This window comes from Mus pahari, chromosome 10 (assembly GCF_900095145.1).
Source record: "Mus pahari chromosome 10, PAHARI_EIJ_v1.1, whole genome shotgun sequence".
Lineage (NCBI taxonomy): Eukaryota > Metazoa > Chordata > Mammalia > Rodentia > Muridae > Mus > Mus pahari.
This window is the reverse complement of record NC_034599.1, coordinates 112,330,429-112,348,926: the sequence shown is the minus strand read 5'-3', so window position 1 is coordinate 112,348,926 and position 18,498 is coordinate 112,330,429. Positions and strand designations below refer to the sequence as shown.

At 47.7% G+C, this 18,498-nt stretch overlaps 1 protein-coding gene and 1 long non-coding RNA gene across 2 annotated transcripts in view; one reads left to right on the top strand and one right to left on the bottom strand.

Moving 5' to 3' along the window:
* Positions 1–7,407, bottom strand: part of Exog (exo/endonuclease G) — a 20,042-nt gene extending 12,635 nt beyond the window's left edge. The window contains exons 1-5 of the mRNA XM_021206999.1: positions 7,232–7,407; positions 5,136–5,285; positions 4,022–4,161; positions 2,650–2,726; positions 234–348 (exon numbers count right to left, since the gene is read on the bottom strand). Coding sequence (XP_021062658.1) covers positions 234–348; positions 2,650–2,726; positions 4,022–4,161; positions 5,136–5,285; positions 7,232–7,385 — 636 coding nt within the window. The 5' untranslated portion in view covers positions 7,386–7,407. The remainder of the gene's footprint in view (positions 1–233; positions 349–2,649; positions 2,727–4,021; positions 4,162–5,135; positions 5,286–7,231) is intronic.
* Positions 7,408–7,543: 136 nt separating this feature from the next.
* Positions 7,544–12,381, top strand: LOC110327240. Its single transcript, XR_002380820.2, has 4 exons — positions 7,544–7,679; positions 7,949–8,091; positions 10,790–10,875; positions 11,596–12,381. It is a non-coding gene; the product is annotated as an uncharacterized LOC110327240 (long non-coding RNA).
* The last annotated feature ends 6,117 nt before the right edge of the window (positions 12,382–18,498 follow it).

Sequence of the window (18,498 nt, the reverse complement as noted above, 5' to 3'; positions counted from 1 at the left end):
AAAGAAACAAACAAACAAACAAACTCTTTAACACAGTTGTGTGGTGGGTGCCTCCCTGTAACTGTGGGCATCTTGGAGTCAAAGGTTGTTTTTACCCTCACTGGATCTGCTTCTGTAACCCTAACAGGAGGCACCTGATAAGTAATGCTGAACACATGACATCAGGAAGTAGAGCATCCGAGGAGATTACAGGCTCACAGAACAACATACACTGGAGTGTTACATGTCCCTACCTGGTAACTAACTGTTTTCGTTCCGTCATTTCTGGTATGAGGTAAGGTTAAAGGTCCTGATACTATCCAAACATCTTCAAATCTCTCCGTCAGCTCCCGACAATACATTTCTATTCTGAAAAACAAATCAAAAATAATGTTTTATGCTCACAGGCGTACACGTAAGAAAGCAGCAAGCCACCCAGTCCCTAGGGAAGACTCTTAAATGAGACAGCTCATTTAAGAAGTTGACTTAGGGATACACCTTTAGTCCCAACACCCAGAAGGCAGAGGCAGGAGGATCTGTATAGATAGGGTGGAGACCAGTCTTGTCTACATAGGGGGTTCCAGGGCAGGTAAGATAGTGAGACCTTGTCTCAAAAACCTGTATTTTTTTTAAAATTAAGAACAGTATCAAGACTCTGCTATGCACCCTAACCTGCGCAAGCTCATCCCATCTAAAGCGGAAGGTAAGGCTTACACCAAGATGCTTCTCAGACCACGCCTCCTGTACTTACCCATAAAAGTCAAAAGCTAAACTGTAATTCCCCAAGTCATGGCTATTTCTAGAACGTGTATCATGAGAGACCACTGGACCAAACGATGGCTCTTTTGTCTCTCATCACCAGGATGCATCTTTCCCAAAAGGCTAAGGACACTAGGAACATGGACTCCTTACACTGCGGACGCTTAGCTTCTGGCCATCCCGTGCAGTGACTGTCTACAGAGGGAATCTGTACAGAGACGGAGGCTCATGACAGGACTGTCCATGCAGTAGTGACATGTACTCTTTAACCTGCACTGTGTGTGACCTACAGGGGATGGTGACCCCGGCCACCACTCCTCTCAGCTCCTCCCAGAGTGTGGATGTCTAGTTGCAAGGTGAAGTGCTGCTCTCTACCAAGGTCTCCCTCAGGAGAAGGAAACTCGAAAGGCTCCCATAGGTGTGCGGTCTGCAGACACAACAACGACAAGGAAGGGGAAGACCACCCAGAGCTTTACCAAGCTGGGAGGGGAAGCTTCACTCGGGAGCGAAGAGACCTGGGAGTTAGACTGGAGCCTTCTGACTCCAGACACACTCGGAGGATCTGAACTCTGGACAGCTGGCACTAAGGAATTACTGTTAATTTTTTAAGTGTAGTAAGTTAAGTACTGTGGGCTACGTTTTAAAACAAGTCTTTTCTCCTACAAACATCCATTTATTAAGTCGTATCTTCTAGTCTGAGTAGGTGGTCGGGATTAGAGTACACAGATGAAACACATGGGCCCTGACTTAGGAAGTCTTTACAGATTCACTCCATGGTCGTCCTTCGTGTGCCTGTATGTGTACAGAGGACAGAAGAGGGTGTTGGACCCCTGGGCTACCTGGTACTGTGAAGCAAATTCCTGTCTTTTGCAAGCTCCTAGCCACTGCACTGCCTCTCCAGCCCCAACCTCTTTTAAGTATAGGACATTTTCTTAACAGTTATAATTTTTTTTTAGATTTATCTTTTTATTTCACATGTACATTTTACCTGCATATAAGTGAACTATACAGCACCTGAAAAGGACCCTGGATCCCCTGGACCTAGCTCTACAGCTATGACCCACCGCACAGAGCCAGACACTGAGCCCGGATCCTCGTCTGACACAGCTATGACCCACCGCACAGAGCCAGACACTGAGCCCGGATCCTCAGTAGCACTACAGCTATGACCCACCGCACAGAGCCAGACACTGAGCCCGGATCCTCATCTGACACAGCACTTTCTCTTCCTAGGGGTGTGTGTGTGTGTGGTGGAGATGGAAGGCAAGACCCTTGTGCATTTGAAGCAAGTAGTCTACCAAAGAACTACATGCACCCTTAGCCGTATTCTGAACTATGAACTACTACATAGGAGAAGCACACCTGCCTGAGACAACCACATTCTGGGAGGAGCTGAGAGGGTGGTGGCCGGGGTCGATCCCAGTCTCGGATGCTTGGTAAGACTGCCTGGCAAAGTTAGCAATGTCAGAAGCAGCAGAGGGCTCAGCGGTCTCATGGTGTCTACCACTAAAATGTCAAACCTGTACCACACCAGAGCTTTTCTCTTGCAAAGCTTGGAAGCAGACCAGGAGGGGAGTGCACACGTGTCATCTCAGAAATCAGGAGGCGAGAAAGGACAATCACAAGCTGGAAGACAGCCTGGGAAGCTGGCAATGCCTCCCCTGCAAAGCTCAGGAACAAAGCGCCTTTCCGGGACGCACCGCTCAGTCCGTAGCAGGAGGACTATCTTGAGTAGTTTCTCTCGAAACCTGACTTTTGAGCAGTAGCACAGGGCCAGAGAGGCAGGCTTTCTCTCAAACACAGCAGAAAGAACAGCCATCAGCCAGGACGGAGCCTGAGGAGTAAACACGGTGACGACACAAGCAAGCTGGCAATCCAACTCGAGGCACGCGGCCTACCGTCCATACCTACCTGTTCCAATAGCCGGAATTATTATCAAAATTCTGAGGCACGATATTAGAAAGGTAAAAGGTTTCTGCCATGGCTTCCTGCGAAGGGAAAAATGAAACAGCATTATTCTAGAATACCTTCACTCTAGATTAGCTCTTATGGCTAGTCTCCACACGACCTACTCACCGAGCCACAGCCCCACTCAGGCCACAGCCCAAACCCGCTGATGTTTGTTTAGATAAACAAATATATAATATTCCAAAGCAGAAAACTATGGTTATGCAAAGTAACACCTCCAGGCCAGTGAGATGGCTCAGCAGGAAAAGATGCTTGCTCCACAAGCTTGTTACCCCTAATCTGATGCCCAAAACCCACAAACAGATGAAGGAAAGAACAAACTCTACAAAGATGTCCTCTGGCATGTATGGTCCATGCACACACACACACACACACACACACACAAAACACAAAATTACTTACATTAAAAAAATTATATACAAAAAAAATTATATACATACACACACACAAAATGTATGCATGCATGCTGGGCACAGTGGCACATGCCCATCATGCCCATCATTCCAGCACTTCAGAGGTAAAGGCACGGGGATCAGAAACTCAGGGTCATCCTAAGCTACATAATGGGTTCTAGCCCAGCATGAGCTACATAAGTATGTCTTGAGTAGTAATAATAATAAATAAAAACTATAACACAAGTAGATCAGTGTGTCTGGCTTTTCTTGTCATTTATGGCAGCAACCCAAACGTATGTTTATCAGCTCCAAGGACTAAAGGCCTCCAGGGAAAAGGAGACTAAACTGAGGTTTTGCACATCTGGAGGAAAGGCCAACCTCCAGGAACTTTATTTAAGAGGCGTGAAAACCAGATTTTAGTTCAAAAGTAGTAGAGAAAACGTCCCTTTTCTCCCAGTTTCTGTCCACTGTAATGCACTCTCTCTGCATATCTAATCTATGCGCACAAAACTCTGCCTTACTGACTAACCAGCCCCACCACCCACAGCAGCCTGGCAGCCTGGCAGCCTGGCAGCCACTGGGTCAGACCGACTGCTGCTGTGTTTCAACTTTTCTTCATCTCTGAAACTTCTCAAATTAAAAAATGAGTTAGGGGCTGGGTGTAGCTCAGTGGTGAAATGTTTAATATTCGAAAGTTAAAATTAAAAGTGAAGTCCAAGACCTGGCACCCTCAGTCGGACAGACGTGTAGGCAATGGCACCCTCAGTTGGACAGACGTGTAGGCAGAATACAAAGGAGCATCAATTAAAATTTTAAAAAGGCACAAAAATAACAAAACCAGACAAGTGCATTCTCAAGCTTTACAATTTGGTTCCTAGGTCATCAGTCACACAACCTCATCCTCTCCAAAGTATGCCTACACTGGAAAACTTGTTATTTCCTGCCGGGGCCATGTGGCCTCGTGACCAGCCACTTCCAATATAGTCTTCATTGAGGGCACTGAAGGCTGAAGGGACAGAAGGATCCGGCTTGAATTTACAATGCTTTCTGTCCGCGTCACCTGAAGAAAAACACAGATCGGTTATCAGTGGTCCTCTGAGGCGTGCAGGTTGGCTAGTGTGGGAAGGGACAGCTTCGAGCAGCTGGCGTCAGGGACCACATGCACGCCTCAAGGTTCTAAAGCAGCTCATATTCCATCTGAGCTCCGCAAGGTTGGCCTAGGATGGATGCTTCTCCTACAGTGACGCTCCCTCTCGATCTCTGACTCTGGCCTTTCCAGTTAAAGGGAAACTGCCCTGGGCTGTGTACGGGCAGAAACGGTAAGTGGTGAGGGGTGGAGAAAACTTCACCAGCAAATCAACTTGCTCTACAAAGCACCATCTTGTAGCTCACAGGATCCCGGGAGCATGCACAGGATCAAACCAACGAAGGGGCACGGAGGTAGGTCACAAAGTCCCTCTTCTCACCTAGGAGCCACTAGCAACTGACGGCCCCTGAGAAGCAACCCACACTCCAGTGTATTGTGTTTTATAAAGCTATATTCTGGCAAGCTTATCTGTACTGAGTGAATGGGTAAAGGGTACACATAGACGCACAGGTCTGTTCTGCTCAGCAGGGGGAGGATGTCTTACAGCTTCTCTGTAAGGCCACGACAAGATACACATCTAAGGTAGGAATTCCACCCAGAAACACATCTCTGAGATGAGTGCTGATAAGCAACGTGGCAGTCAGAATGAGAATGGCCTCCACAGGCACACAGACGAGCACGCCGGTCCCCACCTGCTGGACACCGAGAAGGACGAGAAGGACTGGGGGGTGTGGCCTGCCTCATGCGGAGCTGTGCTGCTGGGAGGGGGCTTAGAGATGGCAAAGCCACATGTTAAGCCCAGTCTCTTCTTTTCCTATCTCTCTACCTGTGGGTCAGGACGTAGCTCTCAGCTGCTTCTCAGAGGACAAACAAACGTCACTTTCAACTATGTGTTTTAAACATGGAAACCCTTTAATCAGCACTGTACACTTTCCCCAACCACCTACCGATGATCTTGTCCTTGGATATATGTTCAAGAACCCATCTGGGCTCCCGTTTTGCCTGATCGTAAGACAAGGCGTGGTTAGTGTAACGCCTAGTCTCTGTTCCAGTTAAAGGAACTCCAAACTGTTCCAAGACAACATTTTCTGCAGATTCTAAGAAAGAAAGAAAAAAAGAGGGGGTTATGAACAGAAAAAAGGTAACTAGTGATTCTTATTAAGAACAAAGGATTCAGTCGGACGTGGTGGCGCACGCCTTTGATCCCAGCACTTGGGAGGCAGAGGCAGGAGGATTTCTGAGTTCAAGGTCAGCCTGGTCTACAAAGTGAGTTCCAGGACAGCCAGGGCTACACAGAGAAACCCTGTCTCGAAAAAGTTAAAACAAAAACAAAGGATTCCAAAGACAACGGTGATGTCTAAAAACAACTGGTCCAGAAGTCTCTCCAAGGAGTCTGACTCTGAATGCCTGGGAGGAGGAAGGGGTCTAAGCAGATAGGCCTTATCTTTGCCGTTATTTATTAAGTCAAAGAAAAGAGTTTAGCAAAATCCTCCTTTGCCCGTCATCTGCTGGGTACTCACAATGAGCTCCAGCTACAGGGGTGCATGTTTGGTTTGGGGGCTGTGGAACAAATGTAGGGTCACTCATGACTAACTATGAAGTCACTCTGTAACCTAGGCAGGCCTTAAACTTTTGTTCTTCCTGCTCCTGCCTGCCACACGTGGAGTTTACAGGCATGTGCTACTACACTCAGCCGTAGTAATGCTTACCTAGTTAAATTAAACCTGGCTGGAGGCAGAGCTCAGTGACAGAGCCGTGCATGGACTGGAGGCCCTGGCTTCGCTCCTGGTACCAAAAAGAAGTAAGAATCCAATCTCACTAGTTTTTCACGTTAGTTTTCTAAATCTGTCTGTACCACAAACTCCGTGTGTGTGTGTGTGTGTGTGTGTGTGTGTGTGTGTGTGTGTGGAGAGAGAGAGAGAGAGAGAGAGAGAGAGAGAGAGAGAGAGAGAGAGAGAATGAATTCAAAGGAAAACCATAGTGATACAAGTCTAAAATTGGATGGGAACACCTTGCAACTTATAGAAACAAAAATGGCCATCATTTAAGTTTTTCATCAACATGATATATCAGCTGCCAGGTTAAATATCCATTTAGTTTTGTAAAAGACCTTAACTCCTTGAGTGGGTGCACACCCCGGTTACTTCAAGTCTCTGCCTGGCTGGGTCACAATGAGTACTGGCTCAAAGCAAAAACAAAACAAGCCCACCCACGTTGTCCCTCACTGATACTTCCCCAGTGCAGCTAAGAAAGGACACTTCCTCTTAGAGGACTCAGCCTGGAGCTGCTTCCAAGTGACTCCTCCCCATGCCTCCCTAGAGCAGTCCTCTGACACAATGGCAAGTGTCAAAGGAGCAGGTGGTTCAGCACATCCTGGAATGAGATGGGTCTGTGCTCACTTCTTTGTCTAAACATAAGATGCGCCGTTAATTTAAGGATGTACATGAAGACTGGGTAGCAGATATTCTCTACGGAAACGCCTTCAAACATTCTTGCTGTGATGGTTCATGTCAATTTGACAGAATCTAGAAACACCTGAGAAACAGGCCTCCGGGTATGCCTACGAGGAGAGGGGGGGATCTTGGTTGTACTAAATGATATGGGGACCCCCAATTTAATTATGGGCTGGGCCATTCCCTGACTGGGATCCGCACTGTATAAACTGGGAGAGAAAAGGGAGCCGAACGGCCGCACGCATTCGTCCGTTTCCTGACCGTGGAAGCGACGTGGCCAGCTGCTTCGAGCTCCTTCCCCGCCACGATGGGGTGCACCTCGAACGGGGAGCTAAAACAGACCCTTCCCTTAAGTTGCTTCTGTCAGGTACACTTTGTCACAGCAACAGGAAAAGAAACTAAGACACTTACTGAAGGCCAATTCTGTACCAGGCACTGTGCTGCACCTAAGGTGGAGAACAAACAGAGTCTCAGCTCGGGGTGGAGCTAAGGGTGGAGGGGTGGTGACGTGTGAGCCCGCAGCCAGGTGAAGAATTTGGGGGAGCAGGGGGGAGCCGAGCCCCGAGGACAGAGCCGGCTTGCAGACTCACCGTGTGGCTGCCTCGCGGATCCCGCGTCCGGACGCCGGAGGAACTGCAGCGCCGTCAGCCCCGCTCCCGCGGCGCCCACTACAGCCCCGGCCAAGAAGCCATTCAGAAACCGCCGCGAGTCCCTGAGACGGGAGGCGAAGCCCTTTGCAGCCATGACTCCCGGGCGCCAGCACTTTGTCTCTGCCGCGCATGCGCACGCCGGGCTCCCGAGGCCGGAATGGTCCAATCGCCGGCTCCGGAACCAGGCGCGCACGCGCCATCCCGAGCCGTCGCCCAGAGGCCTTCGCTGCTGAGGGTTCTCGTGCGTCCCTTAGTGTCCAGCAGGGCAGGCACGCCTACCTCCATCCCTGGTCCTGGCCAGCTGATGGATGGGTTAAGTGTCCTTGCTTGTCAATTTAATGGTGTGTGTACTGTCCTCTGAAGAAATTGCCTTTAGTCTCATTTAATAGTGAGTAAATGCTTGTTCATGATCCATCAAGGATCTCCTAACCTGGGATCCAACTCGGTGTGATTCCAAAACCTGTACCCCATTGGACTGTTTGGGACACCTGGCTTCAAAGTCAAAATACACATCAGTGTTTGTACCGCCTATCGAGTTTCCTGGAAAAACAGTACTGAGTGGTAGCCAGAGACTGTGGACCAGAGCTCAGAAGTTTAAATCCCTACCAAACTAGTCAGGTGTGTTAGTCCATGTTTCCTCTTTTAATTTGTGCCTAGACAAGCAAGATCCAGTAAGGGTGCTTGCCACCAAAACTGACACCTGTTCAGTCCTGGAACCTACCTGGTGGAAGAAGGGGACTGACTCCTGAAAGCTGTTCTCTAACCGCCACAGGCATGTGCTTGCCATCCTACATGCACAGGTATGTACAGCCAGACATAAATAAGTCGATGTAATAAACTATAATTGGGCTTGGTGGAGCTGATCTGTAGTCCCAGCACTAGCAAAGCTGAGGAAGGAATGTCTGAGTTCCATATAAGCTTAGACTATATAGTGAGTTCCAAATGAGTCTCAGCTACATCGCAAGACCCTGTCTCAAAAAAGAAGTTAAAATTGTCATCTTAAACAATAGGGACTCATTTCAGGACTAAGGCGGTATACACGGGATGCATGCCGTCAAGTAACACTGTAAATGTTAGCCACTTTATGGCGCCTCTCTAATTGGTCTTAGAATTGATGGGCAAATGCCCACTGACAAAGGGAGAACATAAGGGCCAGAGAAATGGCTCAGTGGTTAAGAGCACTGTCAGCTCTTCTAAAGGGTCTGGGTTCAATTCCCAGCACCCACGTGGTAGCTCATGACTCTGACACCCTCACACCAATGCACATAAACTAAAATTAGGTAAATTGTTATTATTATGATTGTTTTTTTTTCAAGACAGGGTTTCTCTGTGTACCCCTGGCTGTCCTGGAACTCATTCTGTAGATGGTAAATTACTTTTTAAAAAGAATATTCATGTTTAATAGATTCCCACTCAGATCAATGGGTCTTCACCTGGCAGCAGTCTCCAGCTTCCCATAAAAAAAGAGCATTGGCCTGAGCCAGGCTGACTGCATGACAGGCTGCAAACCAGCAAGCAGTTCAGGAGACCAGCCCTGAGTTTCTACTTCCCAGAATTGGGCAAGTCAGTTACTGGGACAACCAGGCTTATGTAAAAGGGACCCCTCCCCAGCTTGCAAAAGAATCGTTAGGCAAACTTGCAGCTAAGAGATCAAAAGCTACCCCTCCATGGCATGAAGTGTGCTTGAATTGAGACCCTAACTAATCATAGCATCACCCAGACCCTCAGAGATAGAACCTACCAATCATGTCACAGATCACCTAACCCTCCCTAATGTTACTCATTTTGGCTTTAAAACTGAATCTTCAAATTCAGTCGGGGTCCTTCCATCCCAACGGAACTGGGCCCCTGCATGAAGGAATTGGTTCAATAAATGTTCTTCGACTCGGCATACTGTAAGTCTAGGATATCATTCTTTAGCAAGTCATGGGCCCTAACTCCCACGTGGGCTTATATTTGTTGGTGTGGTTGCCCACTTCTTTAATCCCAACACTTGGGTGGCAGAAGCAAATGGATCTGAGTTCAAGGCCAGCCTAGTCTACAAAAAGGGCCAAATTTTGCACAACTGGACTGTTGTCCAGAGCCACTTAAAAGCTTTCTAGCAGGTGCTTGATAAAGGATGAGTTAAAAGGCATCCACGCATACAGAAATCTGATGCAAAAAACACTTCTCACTTAAACAAATTAGTCATAGGTCCTAAGAGACCTTGCAGAGAGCAGCAGGCTGATTTGCCAAGCTGTCTTCTGTGCCATGCATGGCCGAGGTCACCTGTGAAACAAAACTGAATCCCAGTTTCTCTCGGATCCACTCACAAGAATCCTGCTCAGCAGGACTGCAAGGCACAGCATAGCCTGAGGTGGGGTTCCGGGTGCTTTCAGAAAACATCCACCCATCTTTCAAGAACTTACCCTCAGTCACAAAAATAGTCCATTTAGATGACCTTGAGCCCCTGGTCATCTCGACTCCATTTTCCAAGTGCCAGGATTACCAGGATATACAGCCTGCCACCAGCTGACGGTTAAGTATAAAGTTCCTCCCCTTACACCTTTATGTAGGTTCAAGGGACCAAATTCAGGTTCTCCAGCTTGTGTAGTATCTTTAATCAGCCTAGAATCATCTCACTAGCCTAGATGGAAGAAGTGGAGAATGGTGCTTAGCCCCACAAGACAGTGGTCTACATGTAACTCAAACAAGAGCCCAGGCTGACCAGAACCAGCCTGTGTAATTAGCAATGGCTCAGTAAGGAGCACTTATTGCTCCTCCAGAGAATCCAAGTTCCGTTCCCAGCACTCATGTTGGGAAGTTATGACTACCTGTAACTCCAGTCCCAGGAAATCTGACACCTCCTCTCACGGCACTCATGTGCAAGTACCCACCACCCACAGAATTTAAACATAAAAACTGAAGCTGGGAGGTAGTGGCACACGCCTTTAATCCCAGCACCCGAGGCAGAGGCAGGCGGATCTCTGTAAGTCTGAGGCCAGCCTAGTTCCAGGACATCTAGAGCTATAAAGAGAAACCTTGCCTCAAAACAAACAAAACCAAGAAAGATAGATCTTAAATAGGGTCTAGAGAGATGGCTCAGTGGTTAAGGACACTTGCTACTCTTCCAGAGGACCCAAGTTCAATTCCCAGCACCCATAGGTCAGTTCACCACTACCTGTAACTCCAGCTCGAGGATCTGATCATCAGTTTTGGCCTCTATGGACATCCACACATAGATGGCATAGATACACATATGAAGAAATATTCACAAATTAAAAAAAATGCAGACAAGATTATTTTATTTATTATTATTTATTTTCATATACAAAAAGATAAACCTTGAGATACTTCTAGACTTTTCCTCCTATTCTGTTGGGGCTGTGGCTGCTCCTTCACACAGGGGCAAAAACTACATTCACATCGGTTTGGGGACCCAGTGCAGAATTCAGCAGCAGAACCCCAACTTAGCAGATCTAATTTCAAACTTGACACTCGTTTCTAAAATGACCACAGGAAAAAGGAGCAAAGAGCCACGCAATGAATGAGCTATGGTACAGTGTTCTCTCCAAAATGTTTGCAGTTTGCAACTGTAGTTACAGGTATGTCTGCTTCAGGCCATTATAGGGGTGTGTGTGTGTGTGTGTGTGTGTGTGTGTATGTGTTATATAAATCAGCACAATTTTCAAATCCAGACAGGGTAACAGCAACAAGCTTAACTCTGTGTGTGTGTGTGTATATATATATATATTTTTTTTTTTAAAGAAATGATACTTTAGTATAACTTGTTAATTCAGTAGTACAAGCTATTTTCTGTTCTACAAAATGTTTATTTTACAGCTACAAGGGTGAGAAGTACCCCACTACATTTGCACCTCACATACTCTTGCATACAAACAGTACTTAATCGAATTTGAGCCTAAAACTAGAATCTTAGTTTTAGCATTTCAGAGAGCTTCCTCACTTCTAACAGCTTGAAATCATAGACTAGTCATATCTCCAGACTTCGCAATGACTTGTCATTTTTAAACCATGAGAAACAGGTGAATCCAAACTCTTAATTACAATTCATATATACAAGTTAGATAACACAGCTTAGTGAGACTTAGCTACCCATCCTAAGGGCGACACACACATTTCCACTAAGTTACACAAGCTTTAAGGTTTCCCTTCCAAATAATGTACAAATTTAGAAATAGCTGGTAAAACTGATACATAAGATGGTAACTAAAAAGTGACTTTTGTTGGTTCCAAAATTGTCCCTGCAAAAAATTCCGTGCTTTGCTGTGTTTTGTAACTCACTGTCTTTCACGTGCCAAAAGCTCTTCACAGGAATCGACATCAAACTCGACGCAAGTTAACGTTACAGTACTGAATAATGCGACTCAGATTCGAGGACAAATGTGGAGAGATAGTAACGTGTGAAAAATGTGGCCTCTGACGCCATCACTGGGACATCAGGTTCGTAAGCAGATTTCTCTCGTACAGTTGAAAACATCATCGTGTGCATCTGTGGCATGAACTGAAATCTAGAAGCGTGTCTCTCATCTGTGGTACCCTCCCTGCGGTTCTCCAGTACCATCATTTACAGAATTCGGGGGTAGGTTGGGGGACATGGGAAAGCAAGCCACTGGCATTTTAACAACTGCACCCCTGCTGGTGGACCTAGCTTTTCAGATGAGATCTCCTACCCGCACGTGACAACTGCTTGCTCCCAGACGGCCTCAGTAACTAGTCTTTCCTACTCTGGTCTCTTCTGAAGCAGGTAAAATTTCCATGATAGTGCTTTCCCAGTGGAGAAATTATTTGGCTAAACTCATACACTTAACTCATGGCAGTGCTCTGGGAAAACCCACTTGGGCTAAAGCACTTACAAGGACTAAGTCCGCTAAGTGGGGCAAAGATCAAACACCCAGAGGGCTGAGTTGAAACCCACCGGGAACACGCTGACCCTGGTGTCCCACGGTCAGCAGGACAGCCCAGGGCAGGCAACTCATAGCTGAGTTACCACTTTCAGTCTCTGCCTGCCGTCGATGCCCCAGAGTCAAAAATTCAGATGTGGTGACAGCTGGTTAATTAAGCTTTTGAACTGGTAAAAAAGGCTCTTTAAAAATATATATATATATTTATTTATTTAAAATACATCAAAATGACAAGCAGCCATATCCCACAAGGCCTAATCCCACAGCAATATATACTACTGACATCTTCCCAGAATGCACTGTGGCAGTGGATGGGGGCTTCTACCCTGCCGTTTGAAGGAATGTTCTACGTCTGAGCTCTAGCGACTGGAAATGTGTTAGGAAGAGCTCATCTTTGGAGCTGATTTGCATGCAAGACCAGCCAGTTAGGTTGCTCTGTCTCTCTAGACTATGAGAATACTGACCGCACAGGAAGCACCGTTCGGATGACACTCCCAACCAGTCCCGCCACAGTGCCAGGACAGGCTTGCCAGAAGCCCCTGGTTCCATACTTGGGAAGAGTTTTGCTTAAAACAAGTCAGTGTCTGCACTCAGATGGCCTCCTGCATGTATGGTAAGAGTCGGCAGGATCAAGAGGGACAGATGGTGACATTGTTCCACATCAGATCTGAGGTAACTGGTTCTTAAAGTATCTGGATCACACAAGTGCATCCAGAAATTAGGGCTGGAAAAAGGGAGCCTGGGGAAAGGGGTGGGGCTAGAAAAGACAAATTAGAAAAAAGCTTACAGCAGTTGCTTTTGAGGGGCGAGTGACAGAAAACAAAGGCACAACAGAATTACATTCCAAGACAGGCGGCTGCGAAGCACAGAAGTGTTCTTTTATGGGGAACAAAAGTTGTGTGTATGTGTTGGGGGTGGGGGTGGGGCTCCAAGGATGCAGCTGGATCTGGAATCCAGATCCCAGGTAGAGAGGAACAGCACGTAAAACAGCCAGGGTGAATAGAGAGCACAGCTGGTTTGGACTGACACATCAAGGATCTCTGAGCAGGGCCGCCCCATCCAGTGTAGTTCTGTAGCAGCAGGCTGGAGCCAGCAGGCAGGATGCAGGAACAGGCCTTTAGTTGCACCTCAGATCTGGCCATGGCTGGCTTGGCCTTTACAGGATCTCTCTGCAGGAACTGGAAAGATACCCTGCCAGGAGTCTGGGGCTCTGAGCTTCCTCCATTGGTTCCTGATTGACTTGACAGAGCAGAACGAAGCCTCTGGGATGACCCTGACCGAAAGGGGCAAAACTTGCTCAGCAACTCTCCACTTATTTCCACCATGACATCCATGTGCCCCGCCATTTCCAAAGGATTGCTCAGTTTGGTCCTAGATAGTTCTGGTTAGTGGAACTTGGCCACCAATCCCCATTTCAATGGTTCCTATAGCCCGAATCTTTCTCTAGGAGCGGGGGCACGCGGCTTCTGTCCTCCGGCTCCTTAACTCGAGGGACTACTTTCTACGGAGGGAGCTGACGAACTTTCAACCTCAGAACCCTTTGTTCAGCAGGTTGAACCAACTCCAGGCCCCTTGCCTGGCCTGGCCGCTGTCATTTCACAGGCAGGAAGCAGGACAGAGATACCACTGCCAAAGAGGGACCCGTAAGCCAACTCCAGGCTGCCAGTGTGTGCTGGAAGCTATGCATACACTAAGCTAAGCTCCCAGCACTTGGCTCCAGTGTGCACATAATCCTGACAGTAAAGCTCATTGGCTTAGATTACAGACGCATCCTCACTTCGAATCACTAGTTTATAAAAATAATCTGTTGTATAAAACAATCTCCATACTGTGTGGAGGCAATCTGTCAAGAGATATAACTAAATATATGTGTGGAGCTATAGACTTCTTAAAGTAAAATTTCAAGTGGTGTCTGTTATATAACTTACTCTTATTTACAACACTATCTAACAACACTGGTGTAAAGTGACCAGGAGCCGGAATGGGCCCATGCAGGGTGGGCGCCCCAGGACTTGAGGCAACGCTTATTCATTCACAAAACCCCACCTTCACGTGCCTGAAAAAACTCATGGGTCACACTTCCCCCAACTGTAAACTCAAAAGCACAAAGTCTACAACTGAATGCAGTAACTGTCCTCCGAAGGTGTTCGGAACACCCATCTGAATAGATTACCACACGCACCCATATGGCTGCACACACTAACTCAGCCTAAGCAGTGTAGATACCGACCTGGAGGGCAAGAGGTCAGTGCAGAGCCCACTACCCCTCACCGGCATCTGAGGAACATGAACTTTCATTCTTGGGGAAATCATGGCCCGGTGCCGCTGTGGATGGGGAAATGGTGTTGGTCTGGGCACTAAGGAGCTCCACAGAGCACCAGGAGGGCAGTCTTGCTTCCTTCACACCTGGAAGTTGCCAGCATGGTTTGGGGGTGGGGTGGGGGTGGCGCAGGCAGATGCAGGCATTCCTGATCCCTCTGCAAACTGTCAGCAGTAGTTCACAGTAATCGCAGATAGGTCCAAATAGCACCATCCCAAGGATCCCACAAAAGAACTTGGGCATACTTACTGATACGACAGGTCATGTGCCTCTTAAACTCTCTTTCCTTCTTTCTTTCTTTTTTCATATGGTTGAACCAACTAGTTGATTCCCAAGGGAGTGTTTTGACCTTCAGTTTCTTTTTCCTATAAAACTAAATCAGTATCTCAAAAAAGCACTTTCCTCAACGTCTTTCTGAAGGTCTGGGGTACAGTCACAGGAAGGCTGCTGGCTACGAGTCAACTACCCAGAACTGTGTGTAAAGAACTAGGTATTTAATCTTGAATGCACGGAGAGTTTAGCATCTAGATTCTAAAAAGCCCACCAGCTGAGTTACTGGACCTACTTATCTAACATGATGTTAGCTGAGATTTAACCTCATCACTAGGCTGGACAAGCCAGCTGCCGAGTACTTCTCAATTTAGCCTTTACAGACAGCCAGGGATGAAGGAAAAGCCATGTCACCAGGTCCGGAAAGGAAAGGATCCCTGGGACACCATCCCTTCCTGGTGGTTTCCTGTCAGTGAGGGCACACCACACTTTTGGGTAAGCTGTCCTCTACAAGTCCTGCCTGAAATGTGGACCAGTCTTGATCACTTCCAAAGCTGTGTCTCCAAAAGCCCAAAAAGATGCAATAGCTGATGCTGGAGACCAAGCTGAGCAACCTGAAAACTCCTCAGATTCAGGGACTCATCTAATGAACCATGTCCTAAGAACAATGGCAGGAATTCAACTTATAGTACAATAAGCTTTTACTGTATTAGTTATTTAGGAAAAACAAAGAGGACATTCTTCTACCCACCAGGATGTACCAGGAACTTCACACACTACAAAGGTAAAATTCTGTATGTGAGAGAACCATCTGGCCCTCCAGCTCTAGATGAGACAGTCACTTCTTTGCCTCAGTGGCTGAGCATAGGAAATGCCATATGACAGGCTCTCTTAGCTGAAGAGCACACGGCAACCCTTAAAGACCTATGTAGGCTGGCCACCAAGAAAAATCCTTCACAGAGCCTAAGCCCTAGGGCAGAGTAGGGTAGAGTAGCAAGACAGAGAGTCAAGGGCACGGTCAATGCCAGGGATGAAGACCAGAGCAGACAGGATCACACACCTTGCTAGAAGCGCAAGCCTGGTCAGGAAGGCCCAGCAGGCCTGGTAGCCCAGTGATGAGAAAGGGATCTGCCCTTTCCTATGGATGTATGAGCAGAAGGTCCACGCTTCCCCCTGCATCTGGTGTCCATGGTCCCAGGCCAGCACAGGGTAGCCCATGCTAGTCCAGATGCTCACGACTGTTGACAGATAGCCTTCCTTGGCAACCTTGGTGGTGAGGGTGTACAACTCAGCAACCTTGCCTTCACTTGCTTCTTCTTTCTCTGACTCACAGACATTTCCCTCAACAGGTGACTTTTCGCTGTCACAGGTATCAACCAGAACATGCTCTGCCAAGGCCCGTAGTCATGAGACCCTGTTTGGAGTGAAGGAAGGAAGAAGCACCCCTAGCTGTTTCTCTCCCCTGACATGTCTCATCCTTGCCCACACAGAGGGACTTTCTCCTTGGTCTTCCAGAAATCTTAAGGGAGAGGGGAATAGATGCAAAATCTCTGGAAAGTGTGCAGCAGAGGTCCCAGGACTCAACTGGGCACAAGAAGGAAACTAGAAGGAAAAGAAGGGAGGGAGGAAGGAAGTTAAGCTTCCGGGCCACACCCTGGACTATCACCCACCTTCCAGCTATGAGCAGCTGGGTGTATTACCTGAAGGCAAGAGGCAGTCTACAGCCCCTATTCAAAGACACCAGCACCCAAACTCCCCTGCTTTCCTGGCCACACCAAACAGGAACCGCCTTGACAATCAATCCATTCTGACAAGAGGTCTGACAAGGACACTGCCGGGGCTGGACACAGGGCTCACTGGGATGTCCCACACCAGAGCTCAGCCAGGCCAGGGTGCTTCTGACAACCAGCAACACAAGGAGAAAAGCCACCCAGGGTTCCAAGACCACACAGGGAGCTGGGCTTAGTGTTTGGCACGGCATGTGACTGGTGACTGGGTCACTCCTGCAGCGAAAGAGCGACATTCCTTAGTGGTTGGTTTGTGAAGGGTTAGAAGTAGGGGTGTCCCACCGCCTAAGGAGAAAGCTAGAGAAAGGAGATATATGGCACTTTTCAATAAATAGTTAAAGCTCCTTAAAGAAACAAGTGGAAAAGAAAGCAACTGCTCTAAGACTTGTTAACCAGTGGAAAGCATTCTGAGACAAGAAAATACCATAGCACAAAATCAGATGGGGAGGGAGGGACAGACAGCTTAGAGAGAGACAGAGTCCACATCCCCCAACTCCTCGGCCAGCCCACGCTGACCCACGGAAACAGACCAAGTCTGAGAGGAAGGGAAGCCAGCTGGCTTTCCTCAGCACCCTGTGCACAAACACCCACAAAGAAGAACAAGCCCAGGGCTGACCCAGGCACCACACACAACACGCCGAGGGAGCGGCTGCCCAGCTGTGAACCGTGCCCTCCCAGACATCACGGCGCAGTTACTGGCCGGACAGAATTCACCTGCTGCTGAAAGAACTGAATGTCACATACTGTTACCTCCGGTGGGTCTGAGGGCCGTGCTACCGCCAAGTTAAAGTGGGCGTGTTGTTCCAAGTGCTACCCGATGGATCTCTAAGCAATCCGGGAGGAAGTGGCCTATCGACCCTCAAGGTCAAGAGATGGTCTGCTTTAATGATACAGTCTAGACCAGAGTGAATGCCCGTCTAAACCCAGACAGCCAACCTACAGCTGATGCCAGTTATTTACAAGGGCGCTTTTATCAAACAAAGATGGTGGTACTGACTAGAAGACACAAACTTTTTTTCTTTTTCTCTATTTCTTTTAAACTTTCTTGTCATAAAAGTCAACTTACATTAAAATATACTTCCTACAAGACAACACAACTAACAAAATATATAATTAATAAAACATACACAAGTAGAAAATTCTGAGGTATTTCTGGTTTGAGGTGATCTGTGGTCGTGAAGTTACTTCTTTTACTTTTTAAAATTTAAACCTCGGAAGCCACACAGCAAAGCATGTGTATATATGTGGATGTGTGTGTTCTGTCTGAAAAAAAAAAAAAAAAACTTTAGCATGTTTCATAAATTAAAAAAAAAAAAAAAATCCAATGTCTAACAGCAGCATTAGGAACATTCACCGCCTGGAGCGAGGTTATGGCGTAAGAGAGACACAGTTTTAGAATATGCACCACTTTAAAAGGGTCTGGAGAAAGCCGCGCCCGTGAGCCTCAGAGGACTCGGTAATGCCGCACTGCATGGGGCCACGCCAGAGCTGCAGGCTGGCAAGGTCCCCACCAGAGATCCTCTGGCCCATCCACGCTGTGCAGGGTTGGCCACAGGCATCTTCCCGATGCCAGAAGGAAACTGCAGCTCGGTATTCCCTCCATGAAAGAGATCTACAGCGCCATATATAATGAAGAATGTCCACTGAACTGTCACGCCCTCACCTGGTCCTAACAGGAGCAAGACAGCGTCTTCTCCCACGGCCAAGAAGAAACCGGACAGGTGGGGCAGCCTGGCCCTTGCTCTTGGGCCTTCTCCATATCCTGTGCTTGCTATTATTACTGCTTGGCCTCCACAAGGTCCTTGCCCTCGATCCCTTGTTACCTGAGAAAGTAGCCTCCATAGCCAAGGGTGTTGCTCCAAATGTGCCCAAGTCCAGTGTAGCTCCGCTCCGCACCCTACCCAGAAGCCTCGGCCTCCCTTCCGG